General features: G+C 36.0%; 1 protein-coding gene across 2 annotated transcripts; it reads left to right on the top strand.

Annotated features, from left to right (window-relative positions):
- Nucleotides 1–53: 53 nt before the first annotated feature.
- On the top strand, nucleotides 54–27,594 carry LOC145984973 (ubiquitin-conjugating enzyme E2 Q2). 2 transcript variants are annotated; one of them, XM_083118427.1, is made up of 8 exons: nucleotides 54–564; nucleotides 11,819–11,923; nucleotides 12,570–12,836; nucleotides 13,707–13,866; nucleotides 14,850–15,001; nucleotides 15,854–16,057; nucleotides 23,798–23,864; nucleotides 26,159–27,594. In XM_083118427.1, the coding sequence occupies exons 1-8, from the start codon at nucleotides 403–405 to the stop codon at nucleotides 26,188–26,190; spliced, it is 1,149 nt and encodes a 382-aa protein (XP_082974553.1). In that variant the 5' UTR covers nucleotides 54–402; the 3' UTR covers nucleotides 26,191–27,594. The 2 variants fall into 2 exon arrangements, with proteins under 2 accessions (XP_082974553.1, XP_082974552.1); XM_083118426.1 differs by having other exon boundaries at nucleotides 15,854–16,066.

Here is a 27,594-nt window from a genome sequence, read left to right as displayed (position 1 = left end):
CAAAGGTACGTAGCACGTAGTTGCCATCTGATATGAACTCTAGTACTGCCTGGGGAGCATCTGAAAGGGAGCGAATGTGTTGAGCGTGTTGCAAACTCATAGCCGCTCATAACCTCGAGTAAACAAGTTCTCCAGTTTTGTCTACACTTTCTTGGAGAACCGTTATTCTTTATTTTTGCGAAATCACTTGTCCTTTGGTTCGAGGCCAATGTTGAGAATATTGAATGTCACTTCGCACCTTGCTTCGTACTCCTCGTACTGACATACTTTACGGAAATGAACGAAGTATGCCGAGCAGTTGTAGTCGCCATCTTCCAAGACGACAAACAGTAGGAAGTGTAAATTATATTGTGCATTTCGGATTTTGTACTTCAAGTATCCGTATGTGTGGTTAAGCCACAAATGGCTTGTCTGAACACATTAAAACAAGAAATCAGGACTTTAGAAGCCGTTTTCCCAAAAAATCATGAACGATTTCAGATAGTGTCAGCTAGTGTAGATGAACTGAATTGCCGATTCATAGGCAAAAATGGAAAGAAGTACGAAATACACGCAAATATCACTGTAAGTGCCCAAATTATTGTACACTGATTTCAGGTACTGTTCTAAAATTTATGTCAGGTGCAGTGTTAAATATGGGGTCGGAGAAATACAATTATGGAGTTCGTAATGGCAGAAGGAAATCCCTTTATTTATTTTTCTGAGATTTCGTCATTGTACTTGTCATGCTATGTTACGGTTCTCAGCATATTCTCGCAACAAAACTGCCACAGCTGTTGGTTTTCCTATGCCTCAAATGGCATAATGGAAGATGGATTTACCCGACAAATTCTTAATGCAGGCAAATGCGTCTGAAATCGATTTCACACCCTAACATTAAATTGTCAGTGAACACAATATTTTATTTAAAAATATATATTTAATAGTCGTATTTATAAATATTTTCTTCTCGTCCTGACTAAAACTGTATTGTCACTTTCGATGAATTAGTATGAATATGTGGTATAGGTAAATAAACAAGTTTAGGAATTAATTAGTGCACTATTACATCAATATCGATAGATTGACATTGTATCACTAATGATGCAGAAGGAAAACAGTAAGGAGAGTTTAGAGTGAGAATGTTATTGTGAACTCATTTGGGGGAGGGGAACTCTCTTTTATGTTGTTGTGCTTCTATGCTGTGCTTCACTTTCAATTTTCATAATGTGGAAACCCATTATCTAGTTAGATCATAATCTGGTACTAATCTGATATTCCCCGGACAGATTTCTTCATTTTTACAGAAGAAACTACTTACGGTAATAAGTTCCTCTAGCATTGTCTAACATCTGGAAGGTGTTTTGTGCGATGTGGGAATGTTTCATAGCGGAAATTCAACCATTGACACACAGCCCCATGAACCATTTCTGGTAAGGTTAGGTTAGGTAGGGTCATGTATAGGTTACAATAGTTAAAAATTAGTTTCGAAAAGAATATGCGTAGCCCCACACACCATTCTCGCATAGCCCCACGAACCATTGACACATAGCCCCACAAACCATTTGCGGAAACGTACGTTCTTCAGTTACAAAAACACTTAAAAAAAAATTGATCAAAAAACGTGAATACATGTTAAAAAATGATCCGCGAAGGAGATAGGTAAGTACAAATGTAAAAAATTGACGAAACTCAGAAGTTATAGGTGTCCGAAGGATAGTAAACATTTACCCCAAAATTGACAAAACGAAGAAGTTATAGGTGTCCGGGGAATATCAGATTTTTATCAATAACTTTAATAATACTGCTAATAACACTATAAATGATAAACTTTGAAGAAAATACTTTCGAGACCGCACTACTTAAAATGAGCACTACCAAAAAGCAACAGTTCTCATTTTTTCTTTCTCTCAGTGTCGAAACTGAAATGCAAACACCTCAATTGTCACGTTGAAAGATAAGAACCTTTATAGTCCACCGCCAGTTATTGTTTTGATAATGAAAAGCAGATTTCATAACGTTCAATATGTGCTTTGCCTCTTAACAAGTGGAACTAGCAGACATTCGAAGTGGTGTGCCCAGGATTTTCGAAAGGGAGGTGGGGGTTGGGTTGTTACGTGTACTTTTTTAGTAGTCATTCCTCATTTTGCCATCTTTTCCTGCCTTTCACGTTCCTTTTTTTTCTTTTTAAACAAAATAGTGTCTGCAGGGCCTCACCAACCCCTCCTTGAGCACACCACTGCACAAGAGTGGGGGGAAGTTAGACCTTGCCGTAGGGTCTGCCTTTTCGGAAGCATTCGACGGTCTCGGCACCGGCAGAGACCAGAGGAATTCGCACCATTCTGCTATGATCTGAGCTGTGTAACACCATTGCATTCAATAGAAAACTTGGCAGAAGGGTTCAGCACAAGGGGTAGTACTGGACCGTCATTTCGCTGTGCTAAACTTTAGCGAATCTCTTGCGTATTTAGAGCTGTTTCATGTCACTTGGCTTATTTCACACAAATATGCGAATATTCTGACATTTTTTTACTTCTTCTCTAAAATATTTAAAATGTGACATTTTTATTATTTTCCTTGGTCATCGCTGCATCTCCCAGTGACAGTCTGGCTTGCAATTTAAGTATAGCTCCATTACATCATTAATTCTGGCTAAAATCAAATAGGCCAACAGATTTTACAAAATTCAGATCTTGTAATAATTAGAAAGTGTAAAAAAGTCAATTAAGAATGAATACAGATTAAATGGTTCCATTACATCAGTGATTCCAGCCAAATTCAATTTGGCCAATAGATTTTACAAAATTAAATTCTTGTAACAGTCAAGAATTCACTTAAGTTAAATACACCGTCAACCAATTCGAAACTCAATTATATGAATTAATAACTAATTATAAGTAAAATGTCCAAATTATATATATCCTGATAAGTGATGGAATTACGAATTACATAAAAGAAGTTGTTCCCAATAAGTAAGAATTTACAGTTTTTAACTAAGTAAGAATAGCATATAGGGAACGTCTTACCAGCCATTGGAATAGTGACATAATTAATGGTCAATAACCAGAAATATCACAGAAAAGAAATTTGCAAATGCTTAGATATTTGGGAAGTACTTAAAAGGTACATAAAATAACATAAATAATTACAATATACAATAAAATATTACAATATTGAGCATATGAGTCCTCTGCCGTAGTTGTCTCGCGAGATGCATCTGACTTGTGAGGTTCTACGATTGTCAACAGTTTGAGAAAACTTGTAAAGAAAAGGCTTAGCAGAGCTTATAATACACAAAATAATTATTGTAGTTCAAGTCACAGTGGGTTTTTCAGGCTATTTTTCTCAAATCATGCTAGAAATGGACTTTTAAGAGATAGCATAAGACATACCTACATCCAAGAAACAAAAACAGAAAAGTATCCGAAATTTTTAGATAAAATATTTGAATTGATTGATGCAGTGTAGTTGAACAAAGCTTATAATTTTGAAATGTGGTAGCACTCAGTTATTAGTCACTTCCTTATATTGGGAAACCATAGTGGCACATCATAGTTTTATCTGTGAAAATCGGTACAATAAATGTTTTCATGTATAAAACATTTCAAGGGAGAATTGAGTCCATTTTATTGAAATGTCGTGAAAGTTGAATAAAGTTAATCGTGGCATAATTAAATCTGAACATTCTTTATATGATTTATTTATTTTTCATCGAAATTGGTTGCTTGCCTATGCAGGAAGTGTTATTTATGTCTGGATAAGAGCTCTATACCCGTGTAAGTCGTAGGTACACTCATAATCCACCACAATTTCAGTTTTTTTTTTCTTTTTTGAAGGGGTTTGGGTATTCAAGTAAATGCAGTGTATGTGTATACTTTCATATTTTGATCATTTTTTACAATTTGAAACCTTTGTGTAGACTACAGTTTTGAGCTTTGTGTGCAAAACTTACAGGAGCATTATGACATTACTTGCACTATAATTTGACAATTAAATCGAAATACCATGCGTGATTTAGGAGGAGCGTGAGTTGTGGTGGATGGGCAATGAGGGATAAGTCCTCTATTTAGTGGCCATGATAACTGCTGTAAATTTAGAATCATTTAGGTAAAATTATTTCTGCAGCTAGAAAACTTGATAGAATGCAATGGTGTTACATGTGAGAGAAATTGTACAATGTGTTTCAAGATGGTGGATGAAATACTGATTTTCCCCATGTTTGCAGGCTTTTTACCGTGCATATCATTTTTTCTTTCAAAACCGTTAGAATACATATTTAGGGTATAAGGAACTAATCCCAGTCATTTTTTAGAAATTTAATCTTTCTGCGATTTTGCAGTAAAACTTTTAAAATTATGTTTATATTTTAGGAGGTCATCATGTTTGAAGATAGTGGACGTCAGACCAATTTAACATGTATTGCGAGAGCTTTAAATTATGCTCGTATTTGACTAGGTTAGATTAAGAAACCCAATGCTAGGGCATCGCTTGAACTTTAATTTTTAAATAAAAACCTTGAACTTTAATTTTTGAATAAAAACTCTCTCTAATGAGAGATATATTGAGCGGTTTAGGAAGGGTAGGGGTAAGTCACCAATTTAAGACCATGATAATTGCAGCAAATTGAGAGGTTTTTAGCTGAAATTCATATAGCAACTAGATACACCCTGGGGATGATTTTGTTTTGCATTTGCATTTCAAGCTGGCACGTGAAAATGGATTTTTCATGCCAGGTAGTTACAGATTCTGATGACACTTTCAAATTTCAGCCTAAACTACATTTTTGGAGATTAAGAAAAGAGAGACTTAAATTTTAGAGCAATACTTAAGCTCATCAGGGTCACGGAACTAGAACTGGTCCCAACCTGGCTAAGGATAGTTGACTGGGAGCACGGACGTTGTAGAGACGGTACCTGATTGGCCTGCCACCTGCACCTTACCCCACCCACATCAAATACATATAATAATACCGTAAATATTCTCAGCATTCCAATCCCTGAAGATGAGAGTGACGTTAGCTCTGAAGCCTATCCGGAAATCACCTGGCTGATATCCCGAGAAAACTTCTTCAACTTAAGCTATAGTTTGACAATAAATGTTTTGAAATATAGTGCATGTTTTGGGACCAAATTGGGGGTCACTAACATTTTGACCATGGGAACTGCCGTTCTCATAGCAGCGAGATATTTTGGAGGGCGGATACGGTATTACATTTGGATGAAATCAGCCAAGATAATTAAATATGGCAGACTTCTAATTTGGCATGTTTAATACAGGGAGGAGATACTTATGCTTGAAAGATAAAAAATAATGGGAAAACACAACTATGATAAACTGTGTTGAAGCAGATTTAAAACTCGTCTACCTTGTGTTGCATAGTATTTTGGGGTTATTTAATGGCGTATGGCAGCTTATAAGCAAATTAAAGAAATGAGACAAAAAGTGTTTTAGTAGTTGTAGCATAATTCATTACAACCTAGGCACAACACTTCATTCACAAAATAATTTGTTTCATAAATAAAAGTACAGAATATACAATTCTGTTGTTAAAATAATGTGTTATTAGTTTTGTTCTCACCTATAATAAGGTGCCAACATGAAGTGCCATTGCGTACTGCCAGAAAAAGAACACTGGTTATAACATATTTTGTAACCCCTCTGTAGTCTGGTTGTTGGATACATCGAAATATGTGCCTCCTCAGGGAATGCCACTCTGGAAACAGATCACAAAGCAACAACATTAACTATGACACCATCTAAGAAGAGTAGAATCGAACTGTTGGTCAAATATTTTAGTTAATTTAGTTTAATCATTTGAGAAGTGTGAAACCTTCATTATCAATTCATAACTATGTTAACAGAAATATTTTTTGATCGAATCAACTAAAATGATACAAATTGAATGTTTAGATACCTTACTACCAGGAAAAAAATGTATTTCATTTTTAAAATATGTACAATTTTTAAACATAACCTCAAAAATCCCAATAAAACCCAATTGGCTTGGCCTTTTTGGAAGAAGAAAGAAAAAACAGGCAAAATGCCAACCCTGATCTCATGTGTAGATGAAAATGGGCTGATCAGCATCATGCTCAAATTACTGTTGCTTCTGGAGCAGTTTTGCACATGCATAATGTTCTTGGGTAACAATAGGAATTGGACTCTTAACATGCATATGGTATGGAATGCATAATGTATTGTACAGTAATTAGGTATCAAAACTGAAAACTTTGAGTATAAGGACTCTTACTTGCCACAGCGCCAAAGAAAAAATTGGTATTGCATTTTCGAACCATGAACCAGAGCACTAGACTCCAGTACTATTATTATTGGTAAATGTCTGTTATATCGGAGACACATTAAAGTCAGATATTTTGTGTTTCGGATGGTTCGTACTTACCAATTTTGTATTGCGGAACATAGTTGACGGTGCCATTATGCTTTTTACATGATAATAACATCGATTTTTCACATTACGAGTAATTCTTTTGGTTTCTTTCTGCCGTTGCGGAATATACAATATGGCACGCACAGCTGTGGATCATCGCACATCGTGCTTGTGTTTTGTTGATTTGGAGTGGATATGCAGTGTTTCTACCTTCTTAACCAAAAAATACCTACTTTAGTTTTCATTATGTCATCACTAGGGCTTGGAAGTTGAGGAAAAATCCTTTTTTTTCCTAGTGTCCGAAGACGAGGCCCAACATAATATATGTTCATTTTGGGTCATTGTAGGCCAGAAAAAGGTGGGTTTTATTTGTCCTTTTTTGCCTTTTTCGTCATTTTTGGACTTATTGGTTCTTATTTAGATCTTTACCATTTTTTTTTGCAACTTCACCTTCTTTCGACTATGTTTTTACTGCCCATTCTCAATTCGAACCATCATCAGTTCATCACCTCTTAAACATCTTTTCTGTAGTAAATAAATAAATAAATATATTTGAACCATCCCTGAAACGAGAGAAAATCACTGAAGCAGATACGGTAGAAGGTCCTTTAACCGTAACTTGTCTGGAAGATCACGCTGTGACTACTTTCTCTTGTTTTGAAGCTTTCAGTTTTCTCGCACTGTGTTTTCCATACACCAGAATTTTGTATTTTTTTTATTCATTAAATATGTAATTAAAACTGAAGTTATTAATTAATTTTGATCACATTTATACATATTTTTTTTCATTTTTAGGTCCTTTTTTTTGACATTTTTAGGTCTTTTTATAGGCCTTTTTTTGGCAATTTATAGGTCTTCAACTTCCGAGCCCAAAGTCATCACAAACCATTGACGGATGGCCCCAAAAACCATTCACAATAGCCCCACGGACCATTTCCGGTTAGGTTAGGTAAGCATAGCTAAAAAAAATCTCGTAAAAAATGGCACGTTTGGAAATACAGGCGAGACCACGTGACTTTAGACGCTCGCGCCATCTGCTGGTACATAATGGAAACAACAGCATAATGTTGTCACTTTGAACAAAATGCAAGTTTATTATATCAAAAGTGCTTATTTCTTGTTGTTGCAGCATTCTACGGTGAGAAAATACCTCCACAAACTTTCAAAATGATACAGAAACTCATTTCCGTAAGTTGTTTCGTCTGTAAAAATGAAGAAATGTGTCTCCGATATAACAGACATTTACCTTATTATCATGATCATCAAATAATTAATATCTGAGAGCCATTGCTTACAAGGTTCCTAAATATGTAACTAGATAAATATACCCACTCATCTCAAGAAACTGATAACAATGTGGTGGACTGCTAAAAACTTTCAGAGAAAATTTAAATGAAGTGAACTAATTGTAGAAATATTTAATGTGCTGCTGTAGTTAGCAGTTTCTGATTTCAGCAGTAAGAGACAGTAAACCGTTATTAGCAGCTTGCTTGGTCAGGAAATTGGATGCATGTAATCCCTCAACTCAAGCACATTGATTTAATTTAATTAAGATATGTCACAGTTACAAGTAATTATGTATATTTGTTACAGAAGATGTTGGAAATGTTTTCCTTGTAATGGCACACATCTTTTGAGAAAGTTAATTTAAAAATCACTTCCTCATGCTTCTGAATGGGCTTGTTTTCACATAAGAATCGTACATAAAATTATTTGTTCTAAAGTGTACTTATGTTGCAGAATTTTAGCAACACTAATAACATTCAATGCTTATCAGTTTATCGCTTATCGACTTAAAACTAATCAGAAGTGAATATTAATCTATCTTGAACATTATACATTGATACATATGAAAGCAAATGCTGACATTCATGGCAGACAGACAGATGTCATGTTCTGATGACATGGATCCATCCTCGATAACACTTAGTTAATGAGAGTTAGCTCTAGTGCTTCTGCAGTGTGCTTACCGATGAGAAATTTGACGAAACCTTGACCTGAAATGCTACCATGTATTTGCGTTGAGGAGATGTGCACATCCAATTTTCCCAGCAAGCAGTGTGGTTCCAACCCCAACATAGGCACATTTGAATGGCACAATAACTAAATGAAGGAACCATACTTGCTATGAATTGGCTGCATGCACATAGTAAAGATGCATATTTAAGGTCCAACTGGTATGGACTACCATGCAGGAGACCCAGATACAAAGTTTTTTAGTAATTTGAGGTTGACATTTTTTCGATAATTTTCCTTTGAGGGTAATGCAACTGCAGTGTGATACTGACCACATAATCTCTAGTATGGTCCAATATTAACCCATAACAGAACATGGTCCCGGGGACCTGCAGCCTAGAGCAACACTCTCATTCTCGGCAGCAAGTTGGAAGCGAAGTGAATTATCAGGTTTGGAGTATGATAAAAGTGATAATGAAGCACTTATTTTCACTTACTATTGCTCCAATCATCGAGGGTTTTCCCTCATTTTGACATTGTGCAGAATTTTTTTGTGTGATTTTGTTTCCTTTGGGTATTGAACAACCAAAGAATTTTTGTATCTTATGGTCATATGACAATGTATTTATATAACCGTTTACAAATTTGTGTACCATTAGATAAATTGAGTAATTTAAATGGCAATAATGGAAATAGAGGATAACATTTTATCAAGGTGGCGATGGACCTGGAAAACCAGGGAAAGTCAGGGAAATGTCAGGAAATTTTGCCTTGATTGGCAAATATTTCTTTGTTGAACTGTTTGTGCGATGCAATGAATTTGCCTGTAAGTAGATCATAATGAAGCACTGCACTTTAACAGGAAATCTTGTCACCCCTTTGTGTCATTTTTTAGGTCCCTATTATGCATATTGGACACAACCAAGGTGCCAGAAGCAAATGATGGAAGGGGGAAGGTGTGGGAGAAGAAATTTCAGAAGTGCAGACACATTTGATGAAGCTCTAAATATCACATGTAAAATGTATTGACTTATCATTTTTGCTTGTCTGTATGGGAGCTAAAAGGGTGCAGAGTTGTGAACTAGAAAGAAAAGAAGAGGGGGTGTGTGGGCACACACTCTGACACCATAGTATGGCATTGTGTCTCTGACAGTATGAATGAACATGGAAACGAATTGGGGCTTGTCATGGAAGGAGATTTTGTTGTACGAATATTTAGATCCCATTGATGCATGCAATTTTTGTCAGATATCACCAGAGTTAGGATTTTTAGGGGAAAATTTCGTTGGGAGAAATGAAGGGAAAAGGTGTTAAAATAAGGGCAAAAAAGGTGCTGATTGGAGCTAAAAAAGGTGCTGATAATTATACTACTTATTAAAACTTTCCCTCCTATTTTATTAGTCTAAGCTATTCACTCGAAGCTGTGTACACATCACACACATACGTTGTGTTACAGTTATTCACCAGAGTCGGGGAAAAACACAAAGCTGTTGTACCTTACAACATTAAGCATTTCTAAATTTTTAAAAGTGAGTTTGTCTTTTTGGAGATAAAATATCTTTATATATGCTGAAGCTTCTCTCTACATCCACAGAAACAAGTGGGGCAAACTTAGTATTCAGTCGGAATGGCAACTCTGTGGAAGTGGCAAATTCCACAACATCCGGATTCTTGTCAAGACTAGCCTTAACTTTGTCTCTGGCAAAACCATCTAACTGCCCCCTCACAGTAGTAAAGATATCCCATTGTTTTTCCTTTTCAACGCCTTGTTCTTCTAAGCTTTTGATGGCTGTGGACAGGTACTTGTAGGGATGTACACAAAATGGTTCTTTTTGCAAATCATTTATCTTGTCTGGGAGGAGAAGTTGCTGTGCCTTGGAAATTGCACCTGCGTCGGTTGAATCCAGGGAAAGCACAAACTCCTTAATTTTTTCAAAATTTTCACACAGAAATGCAGCACACTCAATCCATGATCCCCAGCGAGTAATGATGGGGAAATGTGGCAGGGGCAGGCAGGTAGTTTCTCTGTAGGCAAGAATGCGACTTGGGGCCTTAAGGAGTATTTTCTTCAGATCAGATATGAACTCATTTGCAATGTTGTATTCGTTCCTAATAGATTCAGAAACCCTGTTAAGGGCATGAGCCAAACAGGTTACCTGCTTTAACTTAGGGAACAACGGCTTCAATTGGTTAAATGCCGAAAGCATGTAGGGAGCCTGGTCAGTAACTACAACAACAACAACTTTTTCGAACTGAATTCCACCAGGCCACAGTTTTTGACAGAAATCCATAAATGACTGCATCACTGTACTGGCATTGGTTTTCTGCAACTCATACATGTTTAGTAGCATGGGGTTAACTTCCTCACCTGTCAGAGGAAAAACCAAAATGTTCAAAAAATATCGTTGCATTGAGTTTGTCATCTCATCCAGAATGACACCTATATCGCAATCTGACACTTTGACCTAAATTTTACGAACAGTTTCTTCATACACAGGTTCAATATGATTTTTCCATAACGTACTTTCATCGGGCACTGACAACCGTGTGTACTTTTCAAAGCCGGATGGTTCACCTTGTTGAGTGGAATTACCGCCTGTGTAAAAGATGCACACAAGTCAACATTAAATTCCTTTAAATTTTGGTTCTTGGAAGAACACTGCTCAAATGCATTGCATAAGAGAGGCTGCCGAGATTTACTTCCTTTCAGATTCTTGTTCTTTTGATGCTTAGAGCTGGAAATATGTTGCAGGATGCGATCTCTCTGGTGTTTTTAATCTAATGTACTATGTCACACACGCACCTCACTTTAACACCATACACTGACCACACACACCATAATACGGGAGCACAAACATGTCGATCCGATCACTACACTGCCCAGGAACACATTACGCTCGTCATTTGTCTCCCGGCCAAACAACATGCGATTCACAGCAGTGTTGCCACTTCAATCTAAATATCCCTCGTATATATTTGTGAATAATAAAATGGAGTATATGTGATTTTATTTCTAATGTAATTGTTCTGATGGATACTTCATTCTACATGGAACAGTGGCTGAATTAATGAGTTGAAGTTTAATTATTTTAGAACACCTTTGAAAAGGTTCTATTTCCAATAGTTAATTGTAATGGTCTGCTCATTATTAAACAATACATGCAGGTTTTAATATTTAAGATTATATTGTAATAAATTGTCATTCCTTTTCAGAACTGCAGGTTACATAACAAGAGAGATGCAATGAGATTGGCTGACAGAGGTTCTGTGATGATCAAATGTATTTTTTGGCCCTCTAAAATGAATACGGATATTATGCGACTTCTATTATCTTTATGGGATTTATTATTAATAAAATATCATTGTCATAGTAATTATACTAAAATTTGCTTATGTTGTATAGTTCCTTGTACAATATTCAGATTTGTCATGTATCAAAATTGTCTGGAATTCATTATTATGATTAATAATTATTGTATTATTATTATTAAACAGGAAACTTATCCTTCTACTCCTCCGGTGTGGTTTGCAGAATCTGAAGAAACCAGCATAACAAATGCTGTTCAAATTCTAAGTAATACATCTGGAAGAGATAATCATGTAAGTTTTTGGATAGTTCCAACTAAATTGCATGCTAATGTGTAGTGCAGCGTGAATTTAATTTTGTTTCCAATATTGCCTTCTCTTCAAAGGTTCATTTATGGATATATCTGTTTTTTTTTCCTTTTTAATGCTTTCTAGTTTTGAACTTAATACTATGAACCTTGAGAAGCTGTAACTGTCAACTCATGATGTGATTTTTTATGGCATGTAATCAAAAATTCATCCTTATTAATTTCTTTGCAAAGGGATGGTGTTATCTTAGAAGTGTTGAGTATTATGCTTTTTTTTTTTAATGGAGAATAAGATAATACCAATAATATATGGTTTAGTATTATTAATGGTAATTGATAATGGTAATGTTTGGTTTTTAGTTCTAGAATTTTTTTAGTCTTATATTTGTAAGTCATTCCGCAGTGATAAAAATACACAGATTTTGAACATGTTTCAATTTGTCAAAGTGTGTAATCTGTCACACCTTCATCTTTTCCCTGAGTAAAAGTAGGCATTTAATATTTTTCTGCACCTGAGTCATGAGATTCTCATCAGCTATTGTACAATATTATGCATTCTTTAGTAGTTAATGTAAACTTTGTTGTTCTTGGTATCCCCTTGAAACATATTACAGAACTTTGTCTATTGCTAGGTAATAAACCAAGTTAGGATCTTATTACGAGAACTTTGCCGACTGCACTCAGTAACAGAGCCTCCAGAGATTGATAGACTGACTTTGGCTGTGCCTTCCCCTGGGACCTGGGGTCTAGAGGCGGGCTTTCATCATGGTGTTGTAGATCCCCACCGTGGAGAGAAAATGGAGGAAGATGGTGAAGTGGATGATGATGATGACGATGACGACGACGAGGTAGAGGAGGATCTAGAAATGGATGAAGCGGAAGTTCCATCAAAAAGCAAGGTAAATGCTGAAAGTTTTAAAATTTTCCTGATAACTAAACTATATAGTTCTGAAAGCAGATTTTAGGAAGTTGTCTTCTGTGGACATTGAAGTGTATGGTATAAGCTACGTGAGGGGAAGGTGTTGCACCACTTTTTGACAATTTGTTACCAAAATTATATTTAATAATGCTCACATATTATACAAATTGTGTTGGAGCATAAGAAACTCAAATATCAACCTCACTTGCATGTACACCTTGCAGACTTCTTGTGTAGGTAATGAGACACTGGTGCCTGGACCCGCAGGGCAGAATAACCATCCACTGATATATATATGGGGAATGCTGTTGCTTTTATTCTTGTCAAGGAATTCATCTCCACGTAATAATGTTAATCAAGACACTTTGGTTTTCAGTTTGTGTAATCTTCCTGAAGTCTTGATTGCTGAGAAGGGCCTGGTCTCTGTTCATGATGGAGGGGGGGGGGGACAAAAATAGAATGCTGAGACACCCAGACGTCTTAAATTCAACCAATCAAACTGTGATCTGTATAGCTTTGAAATATCGAAGTTACCACTACAACCGATTTTACAATACCATGTTGGAGCATGGCGCTGATCGCATCGCCTCTGCTATGACCTTCACACCTCTTTATGTGCCTTCATGCACAGGGGGTAGCTTTACTTTGTAATCTGTGTTATTACTATATGTGGTTATTAATTTTAGGATTCAGTTTACGAGATTAATTTACTTAATTGAATTACAATTACTGAATACATGCTGCAATAAAAATAAGACACACATTACAGAGTATTTATTTATTATCTGAAATATGCTTTATCTTTATTTGTTGGATACTTATTTTGTAATATAATACAATAACCTTGTAGAATGAAGACATGGACACGGAGCATCTAGCAACACTAGAACGGTTGCGGCAAAACCAAAGACAGGATTATCTTAAAGGGTCAGTGTCAGGGTCTGTGCAGGCAACGGATAGACTTATGAAGGAGCTGAGAGACATTTACAGATCTGATAGCTTCAAGAAGGGTAAGTGAGAGGCTAAACTATCCATAATAAATGTTAAGACTCAGTTCTATACATACAAGAAACCTGTGCAGAGTAACTTTTGGTGGAAATGTACTCTTGAATTCAAGATGGCATCTTTGAAAAAGGAGGGATATGGTAACATACATCAAAGACACATGCAATTTCTTCATTGCCCAATTTCGCGTGTGTTGTATTTAGTATTGTAAAGGGGCTAATTTTGGCTAAATTTAATCTTAAATATATATTTTTATTTGGAAAACACTTTCACCATATTAATTGTTGAGCCACTGTGGTGCAGAGTTCAGATTTTTCGTCTGTCCCCCATTTGGAGTTACGGTGTGTAAACCTTTTCAATTTTTGGAAGCTTATAGAAAAAAGAACAGACGTTACAGTGTTTTTCATAAATGTCTGAAAATGCCAAAATAACTGCACCGATTAATTGAAAATGACCACCAGATCCAAAAACAAATGGGAAAAAATTTCAGAGTGTATTTTTGAACACTTGAAGAACATAGGAATAAGTGGTAAAATTATTAAAATATTTAAAAAGGGATGACGTGACAAATTCAAAATTAGTGAAAATTGTATGGAACAACCCTATGTAAGATGCAATGTATAATGACTACATTGAGCAAAGTGTCAAATGTATATGGTAGCGTGTTGTCAGTCAGCAGTCTCATACCTAGAAAATCTTTTGTCTACTGGCAAAGAGGAGCAAATTCAATTTACTTCAGAAAGTGCTAAGTGAAATAGAATATTCTTTATGTCTTGAAAAAGACAAAATATGCTTAATATGCTCGATGAAGTATGTTATGTTTTTTCATAACATTAATTTCTGTAAATAAAAATCCAAGCCCTAGTAATAAAATATCATTGTGTCTTACTTGGCTATAAGTTTGTCTTGATATATAATGTACATGTATTTTAAATACAGGATTTAATAAGAAAGAACTGTTATGTTGTTATGCAATTTTTCGTTGTAGGGATGTACAGCATTGAGCTAGTAAATGATAGCTTGTACGAATGGAACATACGCCTTATGATGGTGGACCCAGACTCTCCGTTGCACAATGACTTGTTATTGTTGAAAGAGAAGGAAGGAAAAGACAGCATTCTTCTCAACATGCTCTTCAAGGTGAGGTTGCCTTACTTGTACTGCTGTTCTTAATTTCCATAATTGCGTTACTAATTAAAAAGTGAATGAATTTCTTTAAAATGTTCAAAATCCTAAAAGAAGTCCGGGAATATTACCGGTACATACGATTTCTGTACATGCCATTAATTTGTATTTTTCAGATATTTTTAAAAACTAATCTGCAACAGCAAGTGCTCATATGTAAAGTGAAAATACTTTCATATACGTGTCTTTTTCAGCTATAATCAGTTCTCTAAAAATTAAAGTACAGGCCATCTAAAGTAAATTAAACATTACAGGATAGACTGTTACCAGATTCAGATTCAAAGAATCTGTAACTACCCATTGCTAGAGATGCATATTTGTGGAAAATAAAAGTCAAATTTCAGTCCCTAAACATACTGAACTTTGAGTTTCAAAATATCGGTATTTAAAATTACATGTCCATGTTGTTATGATGAAACTTTACAATTATTCTCTGAATAAAACTTGAATCACGTGTATGAAAGAAATCTGGTTTTCATCCAATATTTTGCTGCAGAAATGAACAATGTTTTGAGATTTTGCGTAGCTCTCAGGATAATTCATACTCAGTAAAGTGTATGTCTGTAAATAACCTACAAATTTTTTGTCACATTAAGTACATAGTTTTGCTTTATTTCATGCCAAACAATGCAAAAATAGATGGTACACACATCCTACCCCTTGGAAATTACCTAAATTAAACATCAAAGTGCGTAATTATAAAATGTTGTGTATCCATCAAAGCAAAATATGCATATCCCTAATGAAAACTCCCATTGAGCTTAAATTTCTTTTCAAAATACAATAAATGTATTTCTCTTGTTTCAGGAAACCTATCCGTTTGAGCCACCCTTTGTGCGTGTTGTTCATCCAATGATATCTGGAGGCTACGTGTTGGTGGGAGGAGCAATATGCATGGAGTTACTCACCAAGCAGGGCTGGAGTTCGGCGTATACCGTGGAAGCTGTTATCATGCAAATAGCTGCCACCTTGGTCAAAGGAAAAGCTCGGATTCAGTTCGGAGCAGCCAAGGTGCATAAAGTATATATCGTTTGTTTATTTTCTTTACTTAAGTTATAAATACAGTAGACTCACAATTATCTGAGCTAATTGGGACCGAGACTACCTCCGATACAGAAAAACTCTGATAATACGGAGATAATGTGCTAATAGGTCGTAAATGATGAAACAACACTTAAAACTGTATGGTAATTATTTATTACTGGTACAACATAAATGAGAAGATAACTTTTTCAAAAAGTCTTTCATAGTTTTTTGGACTAACCTCTTTCCTCTCTTTGACGCTGCGATGTAACGCCAACGCTGTAGGGAGAGTAAACCACTGCCCCCGCTCACACTTTGACTCACCTACTTCCTCAATGTCCTTCCGCTTACATCTCAATCTCCAACAGTCACTTCCCCGACTCCATAATCGGCAGCAACCTTTTTAATAGACTCACCTTTATCCAACCTTTTTATTGCATAGAATTTTGTTTCCAGAGAAACCACAGACCCTTTCCGTTTGCCACTCATACTTCAGTACTCACTTAGAATAGGCCTACACAGATTTAAACAGCACCGTAACAATCAGATATACCGACAATGTAACGAATACGTGCAGCGCGGATGGTGACTTGACTCCAACTTACTAGTAAACAAACAAACAGGGGGTGCGTTATGAAGCACGATGTTTTCCAACCACTCCCTCAGTTAATCCGGAGCCTCGGTTAATCGGAACTCAGTTAATCGCGAGTCTACTGTAAATTGAATGTATGTCCTCCTACACCTATTGTATGAAGTAATTGTCATTTTATTGGAAGTTCGTTTCTTGTCATGGGGTGGAGGTTAACCATTTGAGGACCTGACTTTCCAGGCATGTGCTTGTAAATGTGCCGTGATGTACAATATATATATATGTGTGTGTGTGTGTGTGTGTGTATATATATATATATATATATTTGACATTTTGCACCAAAAAAGCCATCCCATTCTCCCTTGCCCTCAGAGGCCAGCGCCTCAACTCATCCCCCTCATCCCGCCAAAACTACAACCTACGCCTGCACCAAGCCCTAACCAACCGTGGCTATCCCTCCACCCTCATCAACAAACAAATCACCAGAGCCAACTCCCACAACCGCACCAAACAACCTAAAACCAACCCTCCAACTCTGATCACCCAATACCACCCCCATATTATGAAAATCAGACATACCCTCCACTCCCTCCTCCCCATCCTGCAGAGTGATCCTGATACCAGGGACATCTTTCGGGATAAACCCAGGGTCGTCTTCCGTCGCCCCCCCAACCTCAAAAACATCTTGGTCCGGAACACTCCCACCCCATCCACACCACTCCTCCCAGCTCACAGGTGCAACAAACCCAGATACTGCCCCATACTCATCACCTCCCCCACCCTCCCGATCCCCACAGCGGCAGGCGAGTTCACCCTTCACCCTAAGGGCACCTGCCACTCATCCAACCTAATTTACACCCTCATCTGTCAAATCTGCGGCAACTTCTACATAGGCGAAACCTCCACCCCCTTGAACCTAAGGATTAATAATCACCGTTCCTCCACCCAAAACTCCGATTTCACTGTTGCCATCCACACCAACAGCCATAACACCACCTTCAATAACTGCTTCCGTGTTGCCATCATCCATCTTTTACCCCCCCGCTCTGACACATCTTTCCGCAGGCGCTGGGAAAGGGCCTACATAACAGGCATGCACGCCACTATACCCCCCGGACTCAACCTAGCCAACCAGTAACCCTTTCCTCTCCTCCCCAAAATTACCCACCAATTACCCACCCACCTTACAGTAAACACTGGTGAAAGTACTTCTCGTGATCTATCAACTGTTTCTGGCAACACTGATCGTAGAGACGCTACGGTCAGTATTCTGTGCCTCTTCTCTTAGTAACGCAGGTCACCACAAAAACCAAAGTGAATAGAAAAAATAGTATGTGGTACTGTAATGTTCTTTCAATCATAGGAAGTTGCTTTAAAAGTAGTTAAATACTTCTTGGGTGTAGGGATAATAAAAATGTATAATACTCCTAAAAGAAGCAGTGTATCAATCTTTGTGAGAAAATTCTGTTTTAGCATAATTTCTATGGATACAAATTGCATGAAATTTGCAGATAATTGCACAAAAGAGCACTCTTTGAAGACATGTTGCTCCCATCCCCACCTTTTTTTTTAAAAAAAACAACAACCAAAAAAGCCTTTTCTGGTAAAAGATTAAAAAAATTGGGAAATTTTGGAAATTACAATCTTTCAGTGACTGAAAATAATGGTCTTGTCTCATCAAAACTAGCATCAACAATAATCTATTCAAGTTTCATCCATCTCCCCTCAAAAATAAAGTTACATGCTCATAGCATGAGATGAGACCATTATTTTTGTTTACTGGCAATTAGGGAACCAGGTGTGATATACCCAATTTCCAAAAAAAGAAAGAAATAATCATAAAATTTGCAACTCTGTTCCAATAAATTTCAAGATTTTTCAAAATGTGTTGACAGGAGTGTCATGTCATTGAAGAGTGGTGTTTTGTCATGATTGTCTCCAAGTTTCAAGCAATTTACATCCATTAATCTGATGCCAGAGCTAGATTTCAATAACATTGCAGACCTTTTCTTGAAAGAAAATAAACTTTTACAAAAAGCACATTCAAGAAACATTGAATAACTCAGATATAATGGGTTACATGCTGTTACGTTATGGGCCACCAGTCCTCAAGATGTTAAAGTAAGGGTGTAAGTTGGTGGAGAGGGTCTTTCTGTACAAGGAAAAGAGATAGAAAGGGAGAGAGGCAAGATGCAGTGAAACTTCTCTATAATAGACACCAGTGAGAAATGTAAAAATTTCTGCTATTGAGGAATGTCTGCTCTTCAGAAAAAGGCTTAGTATGCTATAAAAATTATTTTTGTGTTATAAAATGCTCTTATATATAATGCTGTTTAATGTGCACTTTACAGCAAATTTAAAGGGAATATTATTTCATAAAAGTGATTTTTATCACTACCTGTATTTCAGTAAAACATCAAGAAAAAACTTTCTTGTTAAAATTGGCAAATACTCCATTCTTTATTGCATTAATACCATGGTTTATTTATAAATGTATACTCAGATCCAAGGTGCACCTACATTTTCAACATCCAAAACCCAAAAAAAGGTGCACCTTGGATTTGAAGAAATACGGCATTACACATGTAAATTTTACATACATCCATTTTACGTTTTTCCTGGGACTAAGCTGAAGAAACTTAATATGTGGTACTTATTTGTAGCTAATCAGTGGTGAATTATTCATTCTAGTTTTTGGACTTTTAACCAGTGATTTTTTAAAAGGATTTACCTATGTTTCGGAGGCTGAATCTGCCTCCGTCTTCAGGGTAGCGTGTAGTCTGTAAGGTCATATAAATGGTTCCCTTGGAGGATTATTCTTGGTGGCCTAGGCTCCACCTCGTCTGTTGATCACAAGGACCTCTATATACATAAAGTTGCCAGGTAGGATTATCAGTGTCCCAGGGTCCACTTCGTCAGATGACCACGTCAGGGTCACGATCAAGGCTTCGTGTGGCACCATTAGGTTTCCACCTTGATCCCCGGGGACTGGACCACCCCGGATTGCATGGAATCCAAAAAGCCCAATATGTGGTAGAATCGAAGAAAATCTTGCAGTATTTTTCTATGTTGGGACCATCAAAGTTGAATGTATAATGTGGGGAAAATTTACAATTCGGGAGTGTAAAATCGAGATTCCACTGTATTTCTTTTCAATGTACAATTGTACAAAGTGTTTATTTTATTGATCTATTTTTTTGATTAGATAAAGTGGTTGAAAAAAATCATATATTTTCTACAAGTACCAAAATACCATTCAAAAGTTAAATTGTCAATTTTTAATCCAGGTATGTTGAAAGAAGGGTATTAACCAGCATGCTTATGTGGATAACTTTTTCTTGTTTAAAATGTCACTCATCTTCATTTTTCCAGCAACAAATTGTATGAAGATGTCTTGAACAAGTTTCTTTCTCATGGACATTGGTTGTGATGATTTTGATTTTTTTCATTTAAGGATAATCATTTCGATTTCTGTGTAATCCTAACACATGCCACTAACTTCAGAAGGTAAAAGCTGGATGCACTTTCAAAACAAGGAATTGCAACACTGGTTGCCACCAAATCATCACAAATACTGTGCAACAACAGGCATTTTCCCCCCTCACGCTGTTCGTTATTGAGAATTTTACATTGGCCCTGGGGTTTACTTTTAATGTCAGTATGCATGTCCATTGTTGAGAAGTAAACTTCTCCGAATACTATTATGTATTTTTGCTAGGGAAGTAAAAACTGGCTGTTATTTAGAGGCGTTTAATAGGAGAAGTTTCACTGTATGTATATTTTCCCAAAACCTGAGTCTGTCAGTTACAATGCTTAATTAAATTATACAAGGGTTGATCAGAGAAAAGTTTAAAAGACCTGACATGAATAATGTAATTAAGGGAAATGCGTGCAGTCTGGAAATGATGATTTAGTGGGAAAGAAAGTGCAAGGAATTATTGGTCAAAATATTCTCCTTGCTGATTTAACCAGTTATGACATGAAATTAGTTTGTCTATTCGTGAAACACTGAAAGTGGTGGCAGGTTCTTGGAATCACCTTCAAGCAGCGATATGTTCATTACTATCAAACCAATATCCAGACATATCTTCCTTCATTGCAGGGAATAGATGAAAATCGCAGGACCGAAAGGGTGGAGATCCTTACCAATTGAAATGTTTGTGCATATGAAATGTGGCATTTTCTTTCTGATGGCCTGTAAAAAGCAATGAAGTCTGCAGCAGTAGCAGTCATCAGTAACTGTACATTCCTGCGTGGGGAATTCTATAAGTAATATACGAGAAGACTAAATATGACTATCCTGTCAAAGAAAATTACTTTGAAGTTCTTTTTCTGTGAAAAAGTGGGCTTCCATTCTGTGGTTGTTTGGTTTCTAATGGACATTATTCATTGTTGCAATTTAATTGAGGGAACTGGATTCCTCTGCTGCATAACACTCTAGGATGCTCAACAATGATGACATTCTGTGGGCTTTCTAGCAATACCCATTTGACACGTCTTTTGTACTTCCAAGAAGTCCACCACGATATGCCGTACAGTGCCCCTGCTTCAAATGCATGCCATTTTGCTGTGCCGTGACTTAACATCACACCAAACTGTGCTGCAGATTTACTTTAACTACTGAGCGACCTCACTTCTTTGACTTTAACTACTGAACGACGTCACTTCTTCACTTGACCACTTTTCAAATGAGCCACTATGCAGCTATTACTGGTCAGAACACCTAATTTTATCAATGTTGTCTTCTAATAAACGCACATATAATCTACAAATTTTATAACTTGTGAAATAACCATCAATTCAAAGAAACTTGGATTCATTAGGGATGGGACAGATTAATTGGTACTCTATCCGTATCGGCCGATATAGGCATATTGGTTTATCTGTAAAATTACTGATTATTTTACTTATGCAATATAACTATAAATATCTTATAATGTAGTGCAAAATTCTACCACTTTGTTATAATTTGATGGATAATCCCCATGCCAAACTTTTTAAAAAAGTAAATGTCTAAATATGCAACTTCTGTTGCACTGTTTTCACCTCGAAACACGCATTTATTAAGGAAGTCAATGAACCATTCAGGTCTTCAAGGAACATTTGGAAATTTTATATCGGATTGGTAGAATATCTGTTATCGGTATATTTTATATCGGTACTTTATCGGAGAGCCGCAATGGTCTAGTCGGTAGGGCATCTGACTACCACGTGGGAGACCCAGGATATGTGATGTAAGGTCTGAATTTTTCCAGCCCTGTCCCCACATAAAGCAGCTCTAGGCTCACCCAGCCTCAAATCAATGGGTATCTGGGGCAACCATGGGGGTAAAGGCAGCCAGAGCATGGTGCTGATCACATTACCTCCAAAATAACTGATCTAGAATATGTGGGGCCCTACCCCATACGATTGAAGGGAAGATTTAAAGAAAATCTTAAACCATTCTCATAAACAAGGGAGATGCAGTGAAGCCTCAATTTTACATTCCTGGATTTTACATTTCCCTCCATTATACATTCAATATTTCCATGAATGTTATACAGTGTAATACATACTAGGGATGTGACATTATCTATCATAACAGTATTGGTATAATTGCTAATTATTTTACTGGTCCTTGATTTCTCAAGTCTGTAATTTAGTGCAAAATTATTCCCATTTTTATTATTTCCATGCACATAAAAGTATATAGGGTTGCTATGCATCTGGAAAACCGGGAATTTTGCATATCATCTGGAATTTACATGTATTTTGGAGTCTGCAAGAGAAAAGGTTGCAAAATGAAAAAGTGGTTCATTTCCACGTCCAGATTCTGTTCTTGTGATTCCCTTCCCGAAAGAGATTCAGTTAAGAAATTTGTTCCTCTCGTCCTTATGTTTCTTAGTCTGGTACAAAATGATGGTTCCTTTGAATTTTGGTTCTACATAGACTCCTCACAGGTAATGTATTTCATTTTCACATATTTATACTAGGTTTCTGGAGAGAATATGATAGTAAAAGTTGTAGTCTAGCTATACTGATTGATAACTAAAGCAGGTTGAAAATATGATCAGAATTATCAGAAAGGTTGGTGAAGAAGAGGTGTAACATTTTGGTGTAACAAGAAAGAAATTTTGTTAGCAAGATTGTAGAATTTTATGTAATGAACATTAACCTGACTGTTACCTGTTGTTTTTGCATAATAGTAAGTACATGAATAGTGCAGAAAGCGAAAATGCTGCTTTTTTATGTGTTTATGTTTATAAAGGCATAGCATTTGGAGAAATTTTTGTTGCATGTAAGAATCTTCGCAAATCTGCTAGAAAGTGAAAAATTGTGTATGGTTTATGAAGATTATGTAATTTGTGAACGTTTTTCTGTTGTTTCAGATTGTTTAGGTGTGTTATGGTGAAATAGTGTACCTTTGTTACCTTAGCCTGAAGGCTAGATACAAGTGATTATAGCACCCAACATGTTTGATGCCAATTGTAATTTTACATTATTCTTCGAATTTTTACGTGCATGTAGAATGAAATTTGATTTAAGAAAAGTTTTCATAGTGAATATTCATAATAAGTAATGGCCCTGTATATTTAATTAAAAAACGCAAGGTTAAAAAGCAAAAATCATGATAATAAACATGTCTGGAAATTTCATTTTTGGACTGGAGAATCTGGAAATGCAAAGGAATTTCATAATCAAAAAATCATAGCAACCCTGATGCAATTCATGTAATGTATAACTATGTAGTTTCTTTTTTGTAGGCAAACCCCATTGCAGTCACGTAGTTACATATGTGTGATTAAAAGGATGGATGATCCATTCAGATTCTTCATGAAATATTTATAATTGTCATATCATTAAGTTTTATAGCCAATGTGCAAGTTTCAATCCTAGCCTGGGCATGGATGTTCTTTGTGAGTGTTCCTTCATTGATTTAATTTAATCCATCACTCATCCTCATTGTTGCAATTAGTCAGCAATGTGACAGAAAAGTGATGTAAAATAACAAAAATGCAAATGTGAGTACTACGTTTTATACTTGTATTGGTAAAATTTTCATATCAGTCCATCTCTAATACAAATACTATATCTAGTTCATGATTGTGTGTGTGTGAAAACAAAATTTGCTCTCTAATAATTGTTTCCATCTTCCACAGGGACAATACAGCCTAGCACGAGCCCAGCAGTCTTTCAAATCTTTAGTCCAAATACATGAAAAGAATGGTAAGTATTTTATCAAATAAATACATCCTCTGAAAATGTAGTTTGAAAATTAATCATTGTGTAGTAGGTGATTGTTTGGTGATCAACATACTTTCATTGTAAGATGTGTCTGCAACAAGGTAAATCATGATTGAAAATAAAGCTTTGTTTCTTGCATCACTTGATTTAGAATCTGTGGCAGCAATTAGGAGGAAAGGGGGGGTGGAGTTATTGCCACTGCACTATGCTAAACCATATGTACCAAGGGAAAGTAAACTGCCCTTGCCCCCTCCTCCCCTTCAGTTTTGGAACCCAATTGCTGCCACTGTTTGGAAGAGTGTTCTTTAGTTAACTTTCATGTTCAAGAGGTGCTGTGGGACACATACATACTTTTCTTTCTCTCAGTAGGGTCAAAGAATAGTTGAGGAAATTAAATTAAAAAAATGTTTGATTTGTTAAGCTCGTATGCAATTCATCTTTTTTTTAATATAAAAAATATGACTGTTTATTGCAAAGAATTAGTGATACTAATTTAGTATAATTGTATGTGAAAGTGAAATTTGATGGGGTAATTCTATTGCTGAGTAACTTAACTAAAATTTTGAGAGCCCCCACCAAATACAAGTTCTTGTAAAAATTACTTATTGGTTTATTTGTGTGTAAGAAGAGAATTTATCTTTTAAACCAGTTTGGAGGAAATTATTTCTATTCTTTTTCAAAATAATCATACCTGGAAATGTATGTTGATATATTTCGTGCCTGTGGCCTCCTTTTACTGATGTACAAATCATTCCCAAACAGTGCCAAATAAGATATAAGAAACTGTCTTACCCCTTGTGCTGGAAAATACATTATTATTCATTATATATTTATAAACAGCACATTGATTATTTCACAAACGTCTCATTTGCATCACCAAATTAAAGCTAAAAATCGAGGACCATTTCATCATGTCATGGCGAGGATGTTTATCAAAAATTGATATTGAAATAAAGAATGTATGGTTGGATGTGGTGAGAGCCAGTATACAAAAGGGCTTCCTTATATTTTAGCTTAGTATTTGATCTAATTTAATTTGAACTGTATCTTCCAGTAACTAACAAAAAAAGGGGTGGGGGAGAGGTTATTGAATGTTAAACAGATTTTTGAGTTTCCATTGTTTTTCTGGATTTCTTTGATGTATGGTTTTTTTTTCCAATCCTGATTGTTTTGTAATTTAGGATACATTTTTGCTTTTGACAGACACATGTGTATGTAATGTCGAATCATTGGGTTATATCAGATAGTGTTAGTTTCATGTTGTTTGGCTAAATTACTTAAAATGTGGGAAAATGTAGAGGGATTTGACTGTATCAGGATTATGCGTTTCTTTCAAAATGGACGAGATAATTTTCAAATCTGGATTTCTTGTCATTTCGTACTAGGGACGTTCAATATATAAGTTTCCCTGTGCTATAAAATATTGTATAAAGTAATGCCATTAAAAAGAAGCACATGGTTGACAAGCACCATCCTTTGTCTACAAGGAAAACAATCGATTCGTTATCAGACGTGAAGGCGCATGCGTTCAAGGGCGAAAAGTAAATGCTTGTTCGGAAAACGTGGGCTCGCGTCATAAGGAGTTCAGAAGCATGGATGCTAAGGGTGTTCTGCTGATGGTCTTTCTGGAGCGAGGAAGCACAATTAATGCTGACCGTTATTGTCAAACATTGGATAAACTGAAAAACGCAATTCGACATAAGCGACCAGGTCTCCTGTCAGCTGGTGTCATTCTTCTTGACGATAACGCTCACCCCCACTCAGCAGTGCAAACACAACACAAAATTGAAGAATTGGGGTGGGAACAGCTGCCCCACCCTCCATACAGCCCCGATTTAGCGCAGAGTGATTTCCATCTTTTTCCGGTGTTAAAGTCTGAATTGCAAGGTTACCGTTTCGAAACAGATGAAGAAGTGAAGCGTAATGTGAGAATAGTGCTCAGTAGCCAGCCAGAGCCCTGATTTTCTTGCAAAGGGTATGGACAAATTGGTGCAACGGTAGGACAAATGCCTGAATCTCTATGGGGATTATGTGGAAAAGTGAGGAAGGATCCTCGTACACATGTATGTATAGTTTTCTAATGTATCTTAAAAATAAATTTTTTTACAGCATACAGAAACTTATATATTGAACGACCCACGTACTATCCAGGTAACCAGGGCCATCTGTCACTAATATACATTATGGTTTATATGTTTATCTGCTTTTTGTAGGAGTTTTATCTCTGTTGAGGGCAATGATTAAATAAATTAAAATATTTATATTCTTTCTTGCAGGGTGGTTCACTCCTCCGAAAGAAGATGGTTAGTGCTTGTAAAAATTTATTGTTTGGACTTCCAAAAGGCAAAGAACTTCATCGAAGACTGTTTAAGAAAAATATACCAAGTAAATTTAGTGCTTTTTTTTTTTTACAAGAGAGCTTTGTCGATCATCCAGTTCAGACCAATACTATTATTTATTTCCCCCCTTTGTTACACTAATTGAGCATACATGATTTTTAAAATGCGGACCAAAGGTTCTTCAGCCACGTTCTTGTTGGTGTAGAAGAGATTCCGGATTTATGCTCTCACTAGTTCTTGGTACAAGTGCGACTCAAGACTGCTTCCACCAAGAAACTACCGTGGGTGCAAGTGCACATGTTAGTGTTATCAAAAGATTGAAGGATTAAGTGAAAAAAAAAGTGGAATCCGTAGCATGAACAATGGACGTCAATGGTTTCCATTCACTTCTGAAAATTGGATGGTATGTTAGAATTTATCATGACTTGGATACATAGACACGTGCACACACACGTATATATAGATATATATATATATTAAAAATATAATGTATCTAGTGTGGTTGAAAATGACTGACTTAAATTTGCGTGTGATTCTTTTTCCATTTTAGTGGAGCAGTTGGCGGCAGTTTGGTATAGTAGTGCATGTCGAATGCAGAGTTTGTCTATGTACATTCCATGCTTCGCGCGAGAAACAGACCTAAGTGGGAACTGTGTTTGTTGCACTTTTTGCATGGTTCGTATGAATTGTGTATACCCGAACTTAGGATTTTTTTTTTATTAATTTCATGATTATAATTGTCTTTGGTTGTAAAATCATTAGCTGAATTATCACTTAAGTTTTCTATTTGAAATAATTATGGTATGCTTTTTGTTTTGCCAGTAATATACATTTGAAAAATTTGAGTTTATAATCCTCAGAATTTGAAAGCAAGGAAAATATATTTTAATGTATTGTTTATTTTATGTAGCCATTTCTCAATTGAGGAAAAGATGGGGGAAGGAGTGAAATATTGTTTATCAGTTTGTTTATCCTAAAGTAGACCTCATGGAAGGATTTTTGAATGCTGAATTAACAATTTAGAAAATCTAGAAACAAAATGGGTCATATGATTTTTCTGGCAAGTTGGATGAAAAATCAGTAAATGCACTTCTAATTTCAGTTCCTGTTTATAAAGTCATAGTTGACATGACTATTTAATGTAAGTGCCCATATTTTTGGGTATAGTATGTGAGGTGAGTAGTACAATGAGTAAAAGCAGATTGAATCAGGAGACGTAACCAACATAATTAATGAAGCATTGTTAATATCATATCTTATTTCTTCAATGTTTGTCGTCATGTAATTTAGCCATGTAACTTCACAATTGTAAAAGTACAACACATGAATGCTGATGTCTCGAGTAAGAATAAATTTATTAGTGTCAATATGAA

Source organism: Lepisma saccharinum, chromosome 3 (assembly GCF_977018435.1).
Source record: "Lepisma saccharinum chromosome 3, izLepSacc3.1, whole genome shotgun sequence".
Classification (NCBI taxonomy): domain Eukaryota; kingdom Metazoa; phylum Arthropoda; class Insecta; order Zygentoma; family Lepismatidae; genus Lepisma; species Lepisma saccharinum.
Note: the sequence above shows the minus strand (reverse complement) of the source record. Positions and strands in the feature narration are given on the sequence as shown.

Excerpts from the sequence above, each read along its gene's own strand:
- LOC145984973 (XM_083118426.1), top strand. The coding sequence starts at position 403 with ATGGCTTGTCTGAACACATTAAAACAAGAAATCAGGACTTTAGAAGCC. Across the intron at positions 565-11,818 it reads AAATACACGCAAATATCACT|GAAACTTATCCTTCTACTCC; the intron begins GTAAGTGCCCAA and ends ATTATTAAACAG. Across the intron at positions 11,924-12,569 it reads CATCTGGAAGAGATAATCAT|GTAATAAACCAAGTTAGGAT; the intron begins GTAAGTTTTTGG and ends GTCTATTGCTAG.